The sequence below is a fragment of the Vigna unguiculata genome, chromosome 6, assembly GCF_037176805.1.
Source record: "Vigna unguiculata cultivar grain cowpea cultivar isolate G323 ecotype 2 chromosome 6, ASM3717680v1, whole genome shotgun sequence".
Classification (NCBI taxonomy): Eukaryota; Viridiplantae; Streptophyta; class Magnoliopsida; order Fabales; family Fabaceae; genus Vigna; species Vigna unguiculata.
The window spans coordinates 7,884,249-7,904,341 of NC_140797.1; the positions used below are offsets into that span (position 1 = coordinate 7,884,249).

A 20,093-nucleotide genomic window follows, 5' to 3' on the forward strand; every position below is an offset into this window, starting at 1 on the left:
GTCTGGATCTCTTCGTTTGATGGCCATTCGCTTAATGCGCTTGCGAGAGGAGGAAGTAGATGCCATGACAGAGGATTCGTGGGTGCAAGGTGACGATCAAAGCAGTGGTGGAAAGGGAAGAGGGAAAACCTAGGGTTTGAGAGAGATTAGAGAGTACATTGGGCCTGGGTTCAGGAATTAAGAGTGCTATTAAGTATAGAGATGTACTTACCTAATGGATTAACGGGTTCCTTTTTAAGAATTAGGAAACAATTACATGAGGCAAGGCTTAACACAGACTGGACTCAAAATACACGATAATGGATTAAGGCCAAAGATAGGCAAGCAGCTACACAGTCTGGACTCAAAATTCACACAAGCAGATGCAGGAATCAACAAGAACCAGCTATGAATAAATGTATGCTAATGATATATGCAGTAAGTATGAAACTGGAAATGTAATACAACATTATATATAGGAGGAGCGTGACAGGCAAAGCACACATAACAGAACAGAAAAACACACACAAAAAACAAAAATGACAGTTTTCTAAGTACAATTAATGAGAGTAAGCAATGTCTAAGATACCCAACTCATTTCTAAGAGTGTAAAACCTTTCTCTGGCCAGAGGTTTGGTAAAGATGTCTACCAGTTGATGTTGTGTGTCAATGTACTCAACCTTGCACTCTCCCTTCGACACATGATCCCTAATAAAATGGTGCCGGATCTCAATGTGCTTGGTCTTAGAGTGCAGAACTGGATTTTTGGTAAGATTTATTGCACTAGTGTTGTCACATTTTAGAGGAATGTGATCAAGATAGATGCCATAATCCTCAAGTTGATTTTTAATCCAGATAGATTGGGCACAACAGCTGCCAGCAGCTATATACTCTGGTTCAGTAGTGGAAAGAGCAACACATGCCTGCTTTTTGGAGTGCCATGAGATTAGAGAGCAACCTAAGAGGTGGCAGGTTCCATTGGTGCTCTTCCTGTCAGTCTTACAACCCCCAAAATCTGAGTCACTATATCCTAACAGGGAGATATTAGAGCCATGAGGATACCATAGGCCTAGGTTTCTCGTGCCTTTAAGGTATTTAAAGATGTGTTTAACAGTAGTTAGGTGAGATTCTTTGGGGCATGACTGAAATCGGGTGCATACACACACTGTGCATAATATCTAGACGGCTTGTAGTGAGATAGAGAAGTGATCCTATCATTCCACGATATTTAGTCTGATCCACTGCAGGCCCTGTTTCGTCAGTGTCTAAATAGCAATTTGTAGCCATAGGAGTTGATGATTCCTTGCAAGTTTCCATGTGAAATTTTTTTAGTAGCTTAGTGCAGTACTTAAATTGATGGAGAAAAGTCCATGTTGTCCTTGTTTAATTTGGAGCCCTAGAAAGAAGTGCAGCTCCCCCATCATTGACATTTCAAACTCATCTTGCGTGTTTTTGGAGAATTTTTTGCGTAGTAAAGTATTAGTTGAGCCAAAAATGATGTCATCCACATATATCTGAACAAATAGTAGATCATTTTTAGCTTTCTTAATGAAGAGTGTAGAGTCTACCTGCCCTCTTCGAAATCCTCTTTGAATCAAGAATTCACTTAGTCTTTCATACCATGAGCGAGGTGCTTGCTTAACTCGATAGAGTGCCTTTTTTAGCTTATACACATGATCTGGAAACTCATAGTCTGTGAATCCAGGGGGCTGTGCCACATAGACTTCTTCCTTGATGAAGCCATTCAGAAAGGCACTCTTCACATCCATTTGGAAGAGCTTGAATTGTAGTAAGGATGAAATGGCAAGGAGGATTCAGATAGCCTCAAGTCGTGCTACAGGAGCATAGGTCTCATCATAATCAATCCCTTCTTCTTGACAGTACCCTTTGGCTACCAATCTAGCTTTATTTTTAACAATCATACCAGAATCATCCAGCTTGTTGCGAAAGACCCACTTAGTGCCTATGATTTGTTAAGCTTTGGTTTTTGGGACAAGATCCCATACATCATTTCTCTTGAATTGATCCAATTCGTCCTGCATTGCTAGGAACTAGTGTTCATCCTTGAGAGCATCACTCATTGACTTTGGCTCAAGTTGAGAAACAAAAGCTACATTTAGGCAAAACTGGCTTAGCTGCCTGCGGGTGGAGACACCTTTAGAGATATCCCCTATGATGTTGTCAAGGGACATATTTCTAGGCACTGTCCAATCAGTGGGCAGATCTGCTGGAGAGGACGAATTCTCAGTTGCTCCTTATGATGAATCTGCTGCTGATGCAGGCTCAGGTTGTGTCAAATCTGCACCTTTGTCATTTAATTATGCACTATTTCTTGGACCAGAGGAATTAGCATGACTGTCAATAATCTCATCAAATGCAACATGAATGGATTCCTCTATAGTTAATGTTCGTTTGTTATAGACTTGATAGGCTTTACTAGTTGAGGAGTAACCTAAGAAGATGCCTTCATTAGCCTTAGGATCAAACTTGCCAAGATTGGATTTACCATTATTTAGTATGAAACACTTGCAACCAAAAGCTTTGAAGTAAGATCCATTTGGTTTTCTACCTTTGAAGATTTCATATGGTGTAAGTTTCAAAACAGGTCTGCTTAAGACCCTATTCAGCACGTGGCAAGTTGTACTTACAGCATCTGCCCAAAAGTATTTTGGTAAAGAGTTGTCATTGAGCATTGTTCTTGCCAACTCTTCCAAAGATCGATTTTTTCTCTCTACCACACCATTTTGTTGTGGTATTCTAGGGGTTGAGAAATTATGTGAAATGCCATGATGTTCACAGAACTTTTCGAAAGATTCATTTTGAAACTCACCCCCATGATCACTTCGAATGGATTTGATTTTCAAATCTTTCTCATTTTCAACAATTTTGGCAAATTTCCTAAACACTGAGAAGGTGTCACTCTTAGAAGAGATAAAGAAGGTCCAAGTAAAGCGAGAACAATCATCAACAAGTACAAGTGTATAATAATTTCCTCCTAAGCTTCTGGTCCTAGATGGCCCAAACAGGTCCATATGTATCAGTTCTAATGGATTAGAGGTGGAAATATGCTGTTTGGACTTAAAAGATGTCTTTACTTGTTTACCCTTTTGGCATGCATCACAACTTATCTGACTTAAATTTTATGTCAGGCAGACCAGTGACTAAATGCTTTGACACAAGCTTATTTAGGTTGTGCAAGTCTTTTATGCCAGATCCAAGGTTCATCATTTTTAGCAAATAGGCAAGCAATTGAATCAAATGAAGTGTTTTCAAAGTCTACCATGTATATGTTCTGAATTCTTTTTCCCACAAACACCAGTTCATTTGTGGATGCATGACAGATTAAACAGTGATTGGCTTCAAAGGTTACTTTCAGATTCTTATCACACAGTTGGCTAATACTAAGTAAGTTATGCTTGAGTCCATCAACTAACAAGACATCCTCAATTTCCATAGCTGATAAGGACCTTACCTTGCTAGAACCAAGAATTTTACCTCTATTGTTGTCACCATACGTGACATGTCCACTTACTTTGTGTGAAATTTTGCTGAATTTCGTGCTATCACCTGTCATGTGTCTAGAACAACCACTGTCCAGATACCACATTGACTCCTTAACTTCAACATGTTCCTGCAAAACAGATTATTTTGATGAAGCAGGTACCCAAACAAACTTGGGTCCTCTTGTGTTAGACTGTGTTGCAGTGCTTTTGGGCACCCATTTGAATTTACCTTTAGGAACCCCACTGTTTTTAAAGTAAGAGGAATTAGAAAAATGGCCAGGTTCAGAACAATAGGTGCAGATAATGGAGGATGGTTTACTGATGTTGAGGAAATTTCTACTTGAGAATCAATTAGAATTGCCATTAGAATTGGCACTGTAACCAATTCCCTCTTTATTCAGCACACTCCTTTGGGATCCTAGAACAACATCTAGGTTGGATCTTCCTAGGGTGAATTTTGATAGGGTTTTCATTAAGTACTCTATCTTTTCTAGCTGTCCTGGACAGTGCTTACATCTGGACCTGGGATGCTTTTCAAATTTTTCTAATTTTTCCAAGCAAGTTGTTAGATTCTCATTTTCCTATTCTAACTGTTTTATCCTACCCTCCAGCCATTTAATCTCTCCTTTACGCTTGCTATTTGACTTTTGTATTTTTGTAGCTTCCTTATGTAGTTCATTAAATGCATCAAGCAGTTCATAGTAATTATTTTCCTCATGTTCAGATGTGAAACTACTCACACTGCTTTTGGATGATTCTGCTTTAGCCATCAAACACAGATTATTTTCCTCTTCAGTGCTGTCATCAGATTCACTGGATGTGCTGGAATCATTTTCTTCCCAGGCAATGTAGGCTTTCTTTTTCTTCAGGTGCTTCTCTGCCTCATTTTTCTCTTCCAGTTTCTGCTTCATCTTCAGCATAGGGCAATCTGCCTTGATATGTCCTGTCTTGCCACACTCATAGCAGGTTTGAGTTCCAGATCTGGACTGCTTCTTGTTTCCTACAGGACTGTTATTAGTTTTATTCTTATACTTCAGGAATTTTGAGAACTTTTTCACCATTAAGCTCAAGGCTTCACTGTCAGAGTTTACATCATTGGAGTCATCTGTAGAATTTGCTTTCTTCTGTTTTGCTACAGATTTTACAGCACTCTTGAAAGCTATTGTGTGCTTTTTTTCTCCATCCTCTTCTGCCTTAAGTCTTCCAAGTTATAGTTCGTGTTCTCTCAGCTTCCCAAAGAGTGTGGATATGTTCATGCTAGTGAGGTCTTTGGATTCTGAAATAACAGTAACTTTGGGTTGCCATGTCATGTTTAAACTCTTCAAGATCTTGATGTTGAGCTCTTCCTTGTCAAAGGTCTTGCCAAGAGCTAAGAGGTGATTTACTATATGTGTAAATCTTTTTTGTACATCACATATGTTTTCCCCAGTCTTCATTCTAAACATTTCATACTCTTGAATGAGAGTATTTTTCGTTGCTCTTTTAACCTCATCCGTGCCCTCATGGGTGACTTCCAAGACATCCCACATCTCTTTGGCTGATTCACAAATAGAGACCCTGTAAAATCCATCCAATGGTAGTGCAAAAGATATAATATTCTTGGCTCTAACATCATAATGTGCCCTCTTATTCTCATCAGGGGTCCATTGTGAGAATTCTTTAGGAAAAGTCTCTCCATCCACTATTTTAATTGGTTTAAAAAGTCCCTTCTCCACTGCATCCCATACCCCTTTGTCTACTGATTCAAGAAAGATTTTCATTCGAATTTTCCAGAATGGATAGTTTTCCCCAGCAAACAGAGGAGGCTTGTTAATGGATGCCCCTTCAGCAAAGGTTTGAGATGTATTAGACATAACAAAATCTTTCTAATCGATTAGCGTGCGATTAACCAGATCTGGTGCCAATTGTTAAATTCAGATCTGTCTAATTATCTTAACCACAAAGGGATCTGAATTGATTAATGAGCTTTTCTCTGGTTTAAGGTGAATCTTGAAGAAGTCTTTAAGTTATAAAACTCAATTAATCAATTTCACAATTTTGGGTTAATAGACTTTTTTAACTCAATCAAGAAAGATTGTAAGAGAAGAGAAAGAAGCAATACACAACAATTTATACTGGTTCGATTCAAGATGAATCTACATCCAGTCTTCTCCTAAGTAACTCACTTAAGAGGATTCCACTAACATAGATAGGATCCAAGAATTACAAGAACACCTATATAATTCTAGACCCTAAAAACCCAAGAACTTGATTACCCAATCAAGAACTTCCCCTAGGAGCAATGCATCCACGCAATTGCACCTAGACCTATACTTCACACAATGAAGCAACTGTAATCAGAAATACAATAAACAGAATCAAGAAATGAATACACCTAAGTTGTGTAGATTTGACAATATGCTCCTTGATTCAAGCAAGACCCATCATGGTAGAATCAACTATCAATCTTCTTGGATCTGCACTTGAATGATCTTCCAGAATGCTCAATATCTCTGTGTCTCTCAGAAGGCTCTCTCTCTCTCTTAGAAGGAAAAAACTCTGTGATCTATCAATTTTCTCCAGTCTTAGAACAGATTTTAAAACCAGCTTTTATACAGAGGTCTCTACTGTCATTAATGGATTAGCAATTTACCTAATCGATTATCGTGAGTGTATTTTCACTGCCTTAGTGAAATACTCATAGCTAATCAATTAGTTAAACAGCTAGCCATTCATGTTTGCACAAGCAAGAGTGTAATGGTCCATTGCAGCACAAAAGCAGGCCTAATTTGCAACCTGGTGCAGGCTTGATTTACATCTGATAAAGATAAACTATTAGCCTAATGCATAACCTAACTAGACCAAATCTATTTTCTATTCTAATCTAGTAGACATCATCAAAACCATTCTTCATTCATAGTTGAAGTAGCTCCCCCTTCCAACAAAGCCTTTATGACATTAAATGTTGATCACTATGATGTGGAAAAGTACTAGTTCAAGTGGTTGAGAGTACTTGGTTGTGTTGAGAAGACTTGGTTTGAGTCTTATGTATCCCACTTGTTTGTTATTTTAATTATGTATTCGTTTTCAATAATATGTTGGTTGTGGTGCGTGATGTTATATTCTTAATTTTAATTTTATTTTCGTTTTCCACCATTTACCTCTCATTAAGACATCATTTAATGACCAATTAAGGGAAAGAGAGAGTGTTTTTGTGGCTGTCATTGTTACATAGGAAGAAGAGAACGAATTCAGAGAGTGTGTTGTTGTGAGAATTGTGTGTAACTCGGAGCTTAATTGAGGAGAAGTGTTTGGCGACATAGTGATCAAGGAGGAACTCTAAAAAATCTCCAATTTTAAGCAAAGGATTCTAGGTTAGGGGAGCTGGACCACATTTATTTTGTATGTATGTATGCTTTCCCTCTACCCTTGATTTCATTTCGTGTTCCTGGAATTTTCCAAAAACCGTTTGGCGGGCGACGATCTGCCGTCAGGCGACGCATATGTCTTGTGTGATTTTCTGGGTTCCTGCGAGGCGACACGTCTCTTATTAACCCAGTTTCTAGGTTTTTGGCATAAACTGCCTGGCAGTGAAGAACACCCACCAGGCGACGCGAGCAAGTTTGCTTGAGTTGGAGTCTGTTGGGGTTCTGGGTTGAGTTTGATCGGGGGAAATGATGGTTTTACACGTTAATTGATCATTGGATGCTTATAGACTTTGAATTACCTGCGAGTGGAGGTTAAAATTGATGAAATTTCCATAAACAACTTTTAGGGTTGGAAGGATTGGGGGTTTTGATGAATTGAGTGTAGTGGTTGTTAATTGCACTAGAATTGTTGTTGGAAATAGTTAAAATTGAACATTTGTGTCATTGTTATTATGTTCGCGTGTGAAATAGCTAAAAAAGGAAGAGAAAAGCATTGAGGAAATGTAAGAGGTTCTTCGCATGTGCTGAAATTTTGGGAATTTGCCTAGAAATGCATGCACCGCCTACCGCCAGGCACCAGCGCAGAGACAATGATTCTGTGTGGCTATGAGGTGCAGTTCTGGTTTTGGGTATTTTGACGTCCAGTTGTCGAGGGAAGATTTGATTCGGAGAATTTATCAGGAGAATTAGAAATGAATTAATTTGAGGATGGAGTTGGAATAGGAAGGATTGGAATTTTAGCACTTTATAGTTTAGTGCCTAAACTAGGGACAATGAATGAGGTTGGCTGGGAAAAGCAAAAGAGACAAATTTAGGCATTGGGATTACTATTAGGTGCCTAATTGGCCAATAGTGTAACCAACTTGTCTAAGTGTTGAATAATGTGGCATGAGCTTGAAAAGAATAATTGAATAATGACAAACCAGGTTGATGTTAAGGAGTTTTGGAAAAGGGTATAATATTGGTTAGTGGAATTGATAAGAATGAGTGTATGAGTTGGTGCACTTGGGATAACCTAAAGCTAATGAAATGTTGGTGATTCAATTGATCTTAAGTAAATCAACTTATGGATATAATGGAATTGGGAGCCCATATGGGTGTAGAGACGATAGTAATAAGACAACCATTAAGAGAATCAATACTTTAGAGGTGTGCAATTGCGTGATCGGGGATTAGCAATTGGATGAAGTGCAACAAAACCATAATAGTGTGTTGTACTAGTGTGGCGCTTGGCGGTGGGGTTCAACCCGCTAGGCAATAGCCAGTGTTCTAGAGGGTCTACATTACGAAAGGCGCCTGACGGTGAGGGACGTCCCACCAGGCGATAGTGCAGAGGTAGTGGGTTTCTAGGCGTGTGGTGCCTGGCGGTACGTGTCCCCCGCCAAGCGGTTTGGAAGCGTGTTGTTCCTAGCGACTCATGAGCAGCGCTAAGTAATATTGGTGAAGCAAATGTGCTTTGCTTGTGTGAATGTGCGTGGCCTACCAAGTTGTGGTGACGTCTCGAAGGTCGGCTTTCTGGTGTTCCTTGAGTTGTGGCTCGGAACGTATCCCTTGAGTTGTGCCTCAAGATAGGATTTAAGCACGTGGCATTTCTTGAGTTATGGCTCTGAATGACATCTCTTGAGTTGTGGCTCGGGATGACGGATGAACACGAGGAACCCTTGAGTTGTGAATCAGGTTGGTGAGTGTTTCCAGTGTGAGTGTGCACATTGTGGCATGCACGGATGGGTCCAATTAGATTGCCCTCCTCAGTATTAAGCTGATGAGTTTAGTAGTATATATGTTGTTTCACTGTTACCTCACTCTATCTGCTTGTGTTTGGCGATGATCGTGTAAGCGGTACACGGGAGCAGATAATGTTGTAGGTGGATTTGGTGAGGCGTAGAGACAGAGCGTGGGCTAGCTTGGGAGATTTTACTATAGAGTTGTTTTATTATGAATTTTACAGACTTGAAATCTTTGTTTTATGAATATGGATTTGTTTTATAATTGAGTTTATAAATTGAAGTTTTGAGATAATTTATAATGTACTAAAATTTTAAATTTTCCGCATTTTTGGGAAATGATGTTTTGATAAATGACACGTATTTATTATTTTGTTTATTTTATTATTTAAAATCTGTAATATCCGAACGAGATGTTACATGTGTTAGTGCAGTTGCAGCTAAGTTGAGCTCATGGAATTGTGGAAATAAATTGATTAAAGCTTCATGACACCTTAAAGATAAATTCAAGAATAGAAAATTTTTATTTAATTATATAAGAAATTATCAACCAACTATATTTGTCAAATAATTTTATCTCTCCAAATATTTATAGATATTCATAATCATTATAAAGATAAATAATATTTATCTTTATCTTTATTTTAAAATATATTTGAAAGATTTTAGCAACAAAAAAGTCCATTCCAAGTTCTATATTAAGAGACCAAGGGAAAATAGAAAAGACAAGTTCATAACTTCAGAATTTAGGAACCCTTAGGGGAACCTAATTTCCTTCTCTCTCCCTACATTCTCTTCTTTTATTTTTATTTTATTTTGCATTCCATGGAGGGTAAGCTTCAAGGTTAGTTCCAGTATAGTTTCTTAATTGGATTCCGAGATTAGAATAAATTTGTTTGTTCTTTTGAAAAAAAAAAAAGATCCAAGGTAAGAATAAATTATGTTACTCATCTTTATTCATTTGTAAAATTAAAGACAATATAAAACACATTTTATGAACTAATGCATTTGTTATAATTATAATTAAACTAGTCTAAACTAAACCTAAAAAATTTATGTCTATAATTGTTTTTATTTCTATTGGTAACAATAAATGAAATTATGGATAAATAAAAGTATGGCTCATTGAATAATTTTTTGTGATGTCTAAAGCTAATGTTTTTATATTATATTAATTTATGCTTTAATATCTCCTACTCTTAAAATTGATAAAGATTTTATAGATCATGAATATATTTTAAGTGTTTTGTATGAAAACAATTATAAAATAATTTGTCATTCAAAAACTACTATTTGTTAAAACAGATATGTCTAATATAACCCAACCAAGAAAGGAGTGTTAACTGGGTATTGAATCTTTCAATGATTTTAATTGAATCTTGAAAGTTTCTTTAACTCTTATGACCCAATTTACCAGTTTTCCAGTTCTGTGTTAATGGACTGTGTAAAGCAATTAATAAAGGTGTAAAAGAAGAGAGAAACAAAGAACACAACAATTTATACTGGTCCGATTCAAAAAGAATCTACGTCTAGTCTTCTCTTAAGTAACCCACTTAGGAGGATTCCACTAAATCAATAGAGATTCAAGAATTATAAGAGCATCTATATAATTCAAGACCTTAAAGACTAAGGATCTTGATCTACAAATCAAGAACTCCCCCTAGATTCAATGCATCCACACAATTGCACTTGGACCTTCACTTTACACAGTGAATCAATCTATAAACAGAAATACAATAAGAAAAGAAACAAGGAACGAATACACCTAGTAGTTGCGCAGATTTTTCACTTGATACCTAAATCCAAGCTTGACCCATCAAGGTTGACTCCACCATCAATCTTCTTGAAGGTTCACTTGAATGATCTCTCAAGAATGTCCAAGAACTCTGTAGATCTCAGAAAAAACAGTCTCTCAATTCGTTTCTCAGGAATTCAGTAATTTTCTCTTTGTCTCAAAATTGATTTCAGAAACTAGTTTTATACAGAGTTTTGCTGCAATTATTAATAGATTAGGAATTTACCTAGTAGATTATCGTGAGTGTATTTTCACTGCATCAGTGCAATGCTCTCAACTAATCTATTAGTTAAGTAGCTAATCTATTTATGAATTCACATTAAAGAGTTTGATGGTTCATACAATTCAATGCAAGCTTGTTTTACATGTAATTTTTGATCTACAACATCTAATGCACAAGCTAGGAAAACAAAACTAATCCTAAACTAGTAATTCACATGATGCATAACCTTGGACATCATCAAAACCATCTTCACTTGAGTTGAAACAGGTCCCCCTTTCAAAAATCTCCCCCTTTTTGATGATGGCCAAAATATGTCCTGCAACATAGCAACATAATGTGTCCTGCAACATAGAGACAAGACTTTCTTTCTCCCTCTTTGGACATTAGCAAAAAGAACAGCGGTTCTAAACCAGCACATACCATAGCTATCGCAGATTAACAATACATTGTATGGCAATGAGAACAATGTAACATGTGAAATCAGTAGCACAGTGGGAATAACATATTGCATACAGTCAGAAGGCAAATCAGCATTGAAGTAGTGCAATATCAGTGTTAGTCAACAATGCATAAATTAATGGAAGTGTATACATGCAGCAGATAAAAATGTCAAGCATAAGCAGCAACCAGCAATCAAGGCAATATATAGGTAAAGCAAAGTGCAGATTAAGTACAGACCATAAAGAAAGATAGGCTAGCAAAAAAAAAAAACTGTGTGAGGGCAACTAAAAAAGACACACACCCCCTCACTAAGGACTAAAGGAAGTCTAAGAGGCACAAAAGGTTAGCCTAAAGGGTAGTTAGACAAAAGTGGGTGTGTGGGGATAGGACAAAGATATTCGTCATCAGTGGCATCCTCATAGTGCTCACTCTCACTACCCTCTGCAGAATCACCAGCAGCAACCGGATTGGGAGGGTCACGACTAGTATTGAGCAAAGCAAATTGTTCTTGAACAGAGGAACGTTGATGCTCAATAGAGTCCAGCTTAGTCATCCAGGTTTGATGATGGTCGAGAAGTGTGGTGACCATGCGCATCATTTCTTGCTCATATGCAGTATGTGAGGCAACATAAGAAGGTTCAACAGTGTTAGCTTGTTCTTCAGTAGGTTCTGTAACACCCCCGGATCCTCTTGGGCTTACCAGGCATCCCACCTGCCACCCTCAAACCGGTTGTGTTAGGTCTGCAGCCCAATACACCCCAACCCATCACCCTTCTCCGTCCATTCATACTGGGTGGGTTGTTGCCAGTGGGAATCGAACCCCCAACCTGACCTTTAACACCTCTGGCACACCAGCAGATGCTACCAGTTGCGCTGGTAGCATCTGCTGGTGTGCCAGAGGTGTTAAAGGTCAGGTTGGGGGTTCGATTCCCACTGGCAACAACCCACCCAGTATGAATGGACGGAGAAGGGTGAGGGGTTGGGGTGCATTGGGCTGCAGTAACCTGACATGGTCTGGCGGGCCAGGGATGTTACAAAAAAGTGCACTTTTTTGTAACACCCCTGGCCCGCCAGACCATGTCAGGTTACTGCAGCCCAATGCACCCCAACCCCTCACCCTTCTCCGTCCATTCATACTGGGTGGGTTGTTGCCAGTGGGAATCGAACCCCCAACCTAACCTTTAACACCTCTGGCTCACCAGCAGATGCTACCAGTTGCGCTGCAGCACAACTGGTAGCATCTGCTGGTGAGCCAGAGGTGTTAAAGGTCAGGTTGGGGGTTCGATTCCCACTGGCAACAACCCACCCAGTATGAATGGACGGAGAAGGGTGAGGGGTTGGGGTGCATTGGGCTGCAGTAACCTGACATGGTCTGGCGGGCCAGGGGTGTTACAGGTTCATCCTTGAAACACCAGATATTGCCCCAAATTGCCATTCCCATGTAGTGAAAAGCATTTGCACTAATTAGACTGGTGTGACTCTGACCATCAGAAGCTTCACTAGTGAAATCAACATTATAGTGTTCAAACACTTTGCACAAGAATGCGACATATGGCAGAGGATAGTTAGGTAGCTTAATATCTTTTTGCATCGTATCGGTGACGACCTCAGACCAGTCAATGAGAAGGTTGGATTTGAAGGTGTGGATGAGAAAAACATACTCAATCGTGAGTTAAGCATGATTGCCATTACGAGGAAACAGAATCCAGGCGATAATGAAGGCAAACACTCATTCATCCTTCTTCATCACGTCGGCCTTGAAGATATTGTAATCGCGCTGTGCAATGGGATCCCTCAGACAAGATTGGTAGATGTCCAGACGATTTGCCCCGGGAAGACCGCGATGGGTTGGGAGACCACCTGGCCAGAATCCAGCAATAGATGCCCAAATATTCGTGGTCAAAACTATGTTGACCCCTTTAACGCAAGAGGTGAGAATATCCTCTTCACACCCTAGATTCGCATAGAAAACCCTAACAAGATCTGGGTATACAGTGCCTTTGAGTTGAACAAAGTGCTTCAGGCTTTGGAAAGAGAGAAAAGCGGGAAAAGCAAAGCCATGGGTCTTGAAGAAAGGAAGTTCGACATACTTGTGATTGATGATCTTGGGATTGCAGAATGAGTGCCCAAAGTTGTCTCGGGCTTCGGGGTCATTGATCCAACCATCAATATCAGGATCACGTTGTTTGGTTGCAACCCGTTTGACGCGATTGTGAGAGGAGGAGGAAGAAGCCATGATCGATGGGGTGAAGGTTGCAAACAAGGGATAGAGCAGGGATGGAAAGGGGAAAGTGAGAGCCTAGGGTTTGTGAGGGTGTGAACCAGGGTGCCTGGGTTCTGGAAGTAAAGAAAACAAAGCGGGTGGTAGGTACTAATCTAATGGATTAACGGGGTCCACCTAATGAATTATTATGCAATTAGATGGTGAGAAACCTAACTGAATGGGGCACGATAATGGATTAAGGCCAGAATTAGGCTAGCAACTATGCAAACTGCACACAAAATGCACACCAGCAGATGCAAAGAAAGAATGAACTAGGTATGTAAAATTATGTCAATTAATTCTTACAACATATATAAGACTATAAGGAAAATAACAACATGTGACATAAGAAATCAATGACCATTGCTTTGTAGAGGGTCTTGATGTAAAGATATCGATGACCATTGCCTCGCAGAGGGCCTCGATAAGAAATCAATGACCATTGCCTCGCAGAGGGTCTTGATGTAAGGAGATCGATGATCATTGCCTCGCAGAGGGCCTCGATGTGACATAATGATGAAGGATTATCTTGTTCTCTTTTAAGATTATTGAATATGGTGTGAGTTGATTAAGAAAGCTAAGTGAAATCCCCACTGGACATTAAGATAGCAAGCTATCTAGATTTGAAGATTCCTTTCACAAAGCTCAAGAGAAGAAAATGATGGATTGATTCAAAACAAAAAGGAAATGGAAAGCACATAAACCATAGAAAACCAAGAACAATTAAAGGAAGAAGAAAACATAAAATGGAAAGGAAAGAAATGGTAAAAATGTGAGAAGCACGCCACTACAAGGCTAGGCTAGAAGCCATGACAACCTTGAAGATGAGTGGATGTGTGCCGCCACTTGCAATGCAAGATAAGGCTTAAAAGTATTCACTCCCAAGGGAGGAAACTTTCATAAATGGTTGAGACACAAGAGTTGCCTCGCAGAGGGCCTCGATGTAAAGAGAGCAATGACCATTGCCTCGTAGAGGGCCTCGATGTAAAGAGATCGATGATCATTGCCACGTAGAGGGCCTCGATGTGAAGAGATCGATGACTATTGCCTCGTAGCAGGCCTCGATGTAAAGAAAAGGAAATCAATGACCATTGCCTCATAGAGGGTCTTGATATATATAAAAGGAGAACCTGAATTGTACTTTGGAAGTGTCGACAAACACCGCGTGAAGGCCTAACATTGGTGAGACTTACACAACAAAATATCATTGTTGACCTACACAACAAAATATCATTTTTGAAATTATTTTCAATGATTTTTGAAATGATTTTCAATGATTTTGATGTGATGATGCATGACATGTTATGATTTTATTTTTGAAACTATATGATATGCTTACATGGATGCGTGGATGCATGAGTGGAATTTGCTTTTTTCATTTTTCCTTTATTTTAATTTGAGAGCAAAGAAAACTAGGCTTAGAGGCTAGAAAAAAAACTGTAAGGCCAGACAAAACTGGATTTAGGGGTCAATGTGAAAACTGGGCTTGGGGGCCAATGTGGAAACTAGGCTTAAGGTTAGTGTGAAATCTGGGCTTAAGAACGGGTGTGTGAATTGGACTTGGGGGCCAGTGGAAATTGGGCTTAGGGTATATTGGTCATTCATATGAATGAAAAGGACCATAAATTTGAGAAACATCATAGAAACAAATTTCTGTATTTTTTAATTTTCTTCCTTCTAAAATGAAAGGATTCGATAACTATTCATATGAGTGAGTAGAATTTTTATTGAAAAGGTGAAAAATATTTTATTCAAAAAGATGGATGACGCATGTATGCATGACTTAGTATAATGTATGAAATACCTTATGTATGAATTTTTCTTTTGCATTTTGTTGAAAACAAATTCGAATTGTTCCCCATTTCATTGTTATTTCGAATTCATGGAATCATTCTACTTTGAATTTTTTTTAAATCATTTCTTTGGTCTAATCAATTTACTAACAAACACTATTTTAATCATTTCTTTTGAAACACTATTTGAATGACATCTATAAAATTGCCAAGGGCTTGAAAAGGCTTGGATGAGGTGATGAAGATTAACTAGGTAGTTGCCCCAATTTGAATTGGACTTGTGGCAAAAAATGTGTTTGGGCTTTCCCTAGTTATTGATGATATGAAGGAAATGATGGGGACTTTAAGAAAATTGCCCCTAGTGTGAAAGCCTAGGATGGTCTTAGGGTGCAAAGGCATGTTTGGCTTTTTTCAATTGAGGATATTGAAAAATGATGAGGTCTTCACAAGTTGCACCTAATGTGATCACAATCTTCAATGTAAATAAATTCCCCAATTGAGAATGAATGATGGGAATATATGAATCACAAACAAAGTGACTACCCCAGTTTGGGTTTGGGATTGATAAAGATGGACTATGTAAGGTTGGTCAAGGTTTAGGCTTAGAGCGGAGGATACTATATGAGCAAAAATGGAATTTCATGAAGAATGAATTGAAAGGGGACAACCCAAATTTAACCAGATTGCTTGATTGCCCGTGCTGATTTTGGAGTTTTGAAAACATGTTAACCAAACATAAACTGCCCTAGTGTTTGAAAGAAAATCTCTGAACACACTTTTTCAATCCCTTTTTTTATATTTTTTTAGAGCAAACCTCTTAGCAAATCAAAATTTTCCTCCAAATTAAAACCTTCGAAAGATAACAATCAATCTTTGATCTGTGTGGACTTTATTAGGTTTGTATCATGGCCAAGGCTACGGGTATGGATATAAATGATAGTAAAGGCCCAAAAAGTGACGTGGGGGTGGTTACAAACAAGGATCTTTGAATAATGTTTCATTCAAAATTTGTTTGACTTCTTCTTGTTCACCTTTTTTTTTTCTATATTTTGACCTTTTATTCTCATTCTTTAAACATTTGCTTTTTTTTCTATATAACCATATATTTTCTTTCTTTTCTTTTTTTTTTGATATTTGTGTATTGGTGAACTACCAGTCGGATGAAACAAATGCAAACATTATGTCAACCTTCAATGGGAGGGCGATCCTTGTTTAGGGTAATTTGAAAGAAATTTTTTGGAAGGCTCAAATTGGGTAGCAAAGGATAATTACTTTTATTTTTTTTGGATAAAGAATCATGGTCATACTTCATTTCAAAACATGATTGTTTTTCTAAAAGAAAAATTAATTCACAAGAAAATAATTGATTTCATCTGACAAAATGCCCCTTGTTTTGTTCTCTTTTTGTCTCACTTTTTTTTCTTATTTTGCCTAGACTGTCCTTCAAAGTTGCTAGTCTAGCGAACTTTTCTTCATTTTTTTGTTTTTTGTTTATGTTCAGAGAATTTATGGTAATCCTTTTTAAGGTATGTGTCCCCTTCATGGTAATTCTCCATGGAAAAGAAAACAAGGTTTATGGTGGAAGAGAGATGGAAAGGAAGATATATTTGAGCAATTTCATGCATGCAAGATTATATGATGCTTCAAAAGAAATGATAATAAACAATATTTTCTTTCTTTATTAAATCCATTGATTTGACCAAAGAATGTTTTATTATTTAGTCATTTTTTATAAGAAATATTCCAAGAAATCATTTACAAGCAAAATGGGAAACAAAATGTTGATGCATGCTATGTGTTTGAATCTTTGGATAACGTATCATGAATGACAACAAAATGGAATCCAATGCATGTTTGTGCCTCACAGGGCACTTATTCACATAATATGTTAATGAAATGTATGTTTATGGCTAATACTGGTGTGATTGTGATGAATTTATTATTATATACAAGAAAAGATGAGGGTAAAGGACACAAATAGTCTCCATTTAGTGCCTTTATTTAACATGGGTTTGATTCTTAAAGTTCTAAGGGAAAGTATATGTGGTCATAAGGATAGTTCCCTATTACCTAAATATCAAGGTCACTAGAGTTATGGCTCACTTCATGGTATTTCCCAAGACAGTTGGTAAACAACAAGAAGTGGGAGTACCAATGAAGCAAATAAACTCTAGCTGGGGCAATGACCACTTGAGAAGTACATCCACTGTGACACTGCTACATAATCCCCTCTAATTCTAAGCAACTCAGATCCGGGTATAGGGTCCCATTTAGTGTCTATGACTTATTGAGCCTTAGTTCTTGAAACTAGATCCTAAACATCATTTCCCTTTAACTGATCTAGCTCTTCCTGCATTGCTAGAAACTAGTTGTCATCTTTTAGGGCATCAACCACTGACTTTGGTTCAAATTGAGACACAAAAGCCATGTTCAAGCAGAATTGGCTTAGTTGACTTCGAGTGGATACACCTTTGGAGATATCCCCTTTAATATTGTCAAGAGACATGTTTTTAGGAACAATTCAGTCCGTGGGTAGCTTTGTTGCAGGAGATGAGATTTTAACAGCACTAGGTGAGTCTCCTGCTCCTGTTTTAGAATCATCTAGTGTTAAATTTACACCTATTGCAATTAACTTTGCACTATTTCTTGGGCCAGAGGAGTTAGTTTGACTTTCAATAAACTCATCAAATGCAACATGAATGGATTTCTCTATGGTTTATGTGCGTTTATTATAAACTCGATAAGCTTTACTAGTCAAAGAATAACCTAGGAAGATGCCTTCATCAGCTTTAGCATCAAACTTGCCAAGATTGGATTTACCATTATTTAGTATAAAACACTTACAACCAAAGGCCTTGAAATATGACACATTTGGTTTTCTACCCTTGAAGATTTCATATGGTGTGAGTTTCAAAATAGGTCTAGGACCATATTCAACACATAGAAAGTTGTGCTTACAACATTTGCCCAAAAATATTTTGGCAAAGAGTTGTCATTGAGCGTTAATCTTGCCAACTCTTCTAAAGATCGATTTTTCCTTTCCACAACACCATTTTGTTGTGGTGTTCTAGGGGTTGAGAAATTATGAGAGATGCCATGATGTTCACAAAACTTTTCAAAAGAATCATTTTGAAACTCACCCCCATGATCACTTCTAATAGCATTGATTTTCAAATCTTTCTCATTTTGAACAATGTTGGCAAATTTTCTAAAGACTTGGAAGGTGTCACTTTTAGATGAGATAAAGAAGGTCGAGGTAAATCGAGAGTAGTCATCAACAAGTACAAGTGCATAGTAATTTCCACCAAAACTTTTGGTCCTAGATGGCCCAAACAGATCCATATGTATCAATTCTAATGGATTAAAAGTGAAAATATGTTGCTTTGGCATGCATCAGAGTTTGTTTGGTTTAAATTTTATGTCAGGCAAACCAGTAACTAAATGCTTTGACACAAGCTTATTTAGGTGCCCCATGTGTATGTGTGCAAGTCTTTTGTGCCAAATCCAAGGTTCATCATTTTTAGCAAATAGACAAGCAATATAATCAAATGAAGTGTTTTCAAAATCTACCATGTATATGTTCTGAATCATTTTCCAACAAACACTAGTTCATTTATGGATGCATGACAAATCAAACAGTAAATAACTTCAAAAGTTACTTTTAGGTTCTTATCAAAACTTTTAGGTTCAGTAATTTTCTCTCTCTCTTAAAACTGATTTCAGAAACTGGTTTTATACAGAGTTCTGCTGCAGTTATTAATAGATTAGGAATTTACCTAATAGATTATCGTGAGTGTATTTTCACTGCATCAGTGCAGTGCTCTCAGCTAATCTATTAGTTAGGTAGCTAATTTATTTATGAATTCACATTCAAGAGTTTGATGGTTGATACAATTCAATGCAAGCTTGTTTTACATGTAATTTTTGATCTACAACATCTAATCACAAGCTAGGAAAACATGACTAATCCTAAACTAGTAATTCACATGATGCGTAGCCTTGGACATCATTAAAACCATCTTCACTTGAGTTGAAACAGCTCCCCCGTTCAACACTATTGAGTTATGAAACTATGTGTAAGACCTGAGGAATTTAAATAATTAAATAAATAAATACTAATAAATGTGGGTAATGGGAGTCTTTATGACATTAAATGTTAATTATTATAATGTGGAAAAGTACTAGATTAAGTAGTTAAGAGTACTAGGTTATGTTGAGAGGACTTGGGTTCAAGTCTAGTATGTGCCATTAGTGTGATTTTAATTATGTTTTATTTTAGCAAAATATTATGAATGTGGAAGCATGGTTTAACTTTGTATGAATGCGTGAATTGATAGGAATAAGGTGATGGTTTGTTGGTGTGCATTTGTTTGATGGGTTGGAAGGAAGTGAGTTCGAATCTTGGTTAAAGTAAGTAAGCCTCTTATATTTTTATATTTTGCTAAGTGATGGAAAAATCTAAAAACTGTAGAAATCTCCTAAGAATCCAAAAAGGTAGCAGTTGGGGTTAATTCATTGAAAATTGTTTAGAGCAAGGAAACCAGGTAAGGGGGGCTAAATCTTTTTCTTGTTATTGCTTGATTATGTTCAAATCAAGATTTCAAAGTGATTTATAGGACGGTGAAATTGTGAAATTTACTTTTGGATTAAATTATTTGTGTAAGGGGAGGTATTTGGTTTTAATTTTTTTATTGTAAAATGATGTTTGTTATGGGAACTATCTGATAATTGAGTTTAGGCAACAAGGTGATTTTAATCTTCACAAAATTGGGGTCATTGAGTTCGCAGTGATGGTGAGATAAAAATGGTTATTGTAGCTAGTATACGAAAAAAAAAAATATACGAGACAATGATTCGTGAAAAATGAAAAGAAGAGAAAAGAGAAGGGTCAATGTTTTTACAATGAATTTGTGGTATTGATATATTATAATAATAAAACACATATGTGACAAAGGGGTGATAGAT

General features: G+C 37.5%; 1 protein-coding gene across 1 annotated transcript; it reads right to left on the reverse strand.

Moving 5' to 3' along the window:
• Positions 1-4,690: 4,690 nt before the first annotated feature.
• Positions 4,691-5,242, reverse strand: LOC146885464 (uncharacterized). The gene has a single exon (XM_085674941.1). It carries the CDS (start codon positions 5,240-5,242, stop codon positions 4,691-4,693), a length of 552 nt encoding a protein of 183 aa, XP_085531067.1.
• Positions 5,243-20,093: the final 14,851 nt, after the last annotated feature.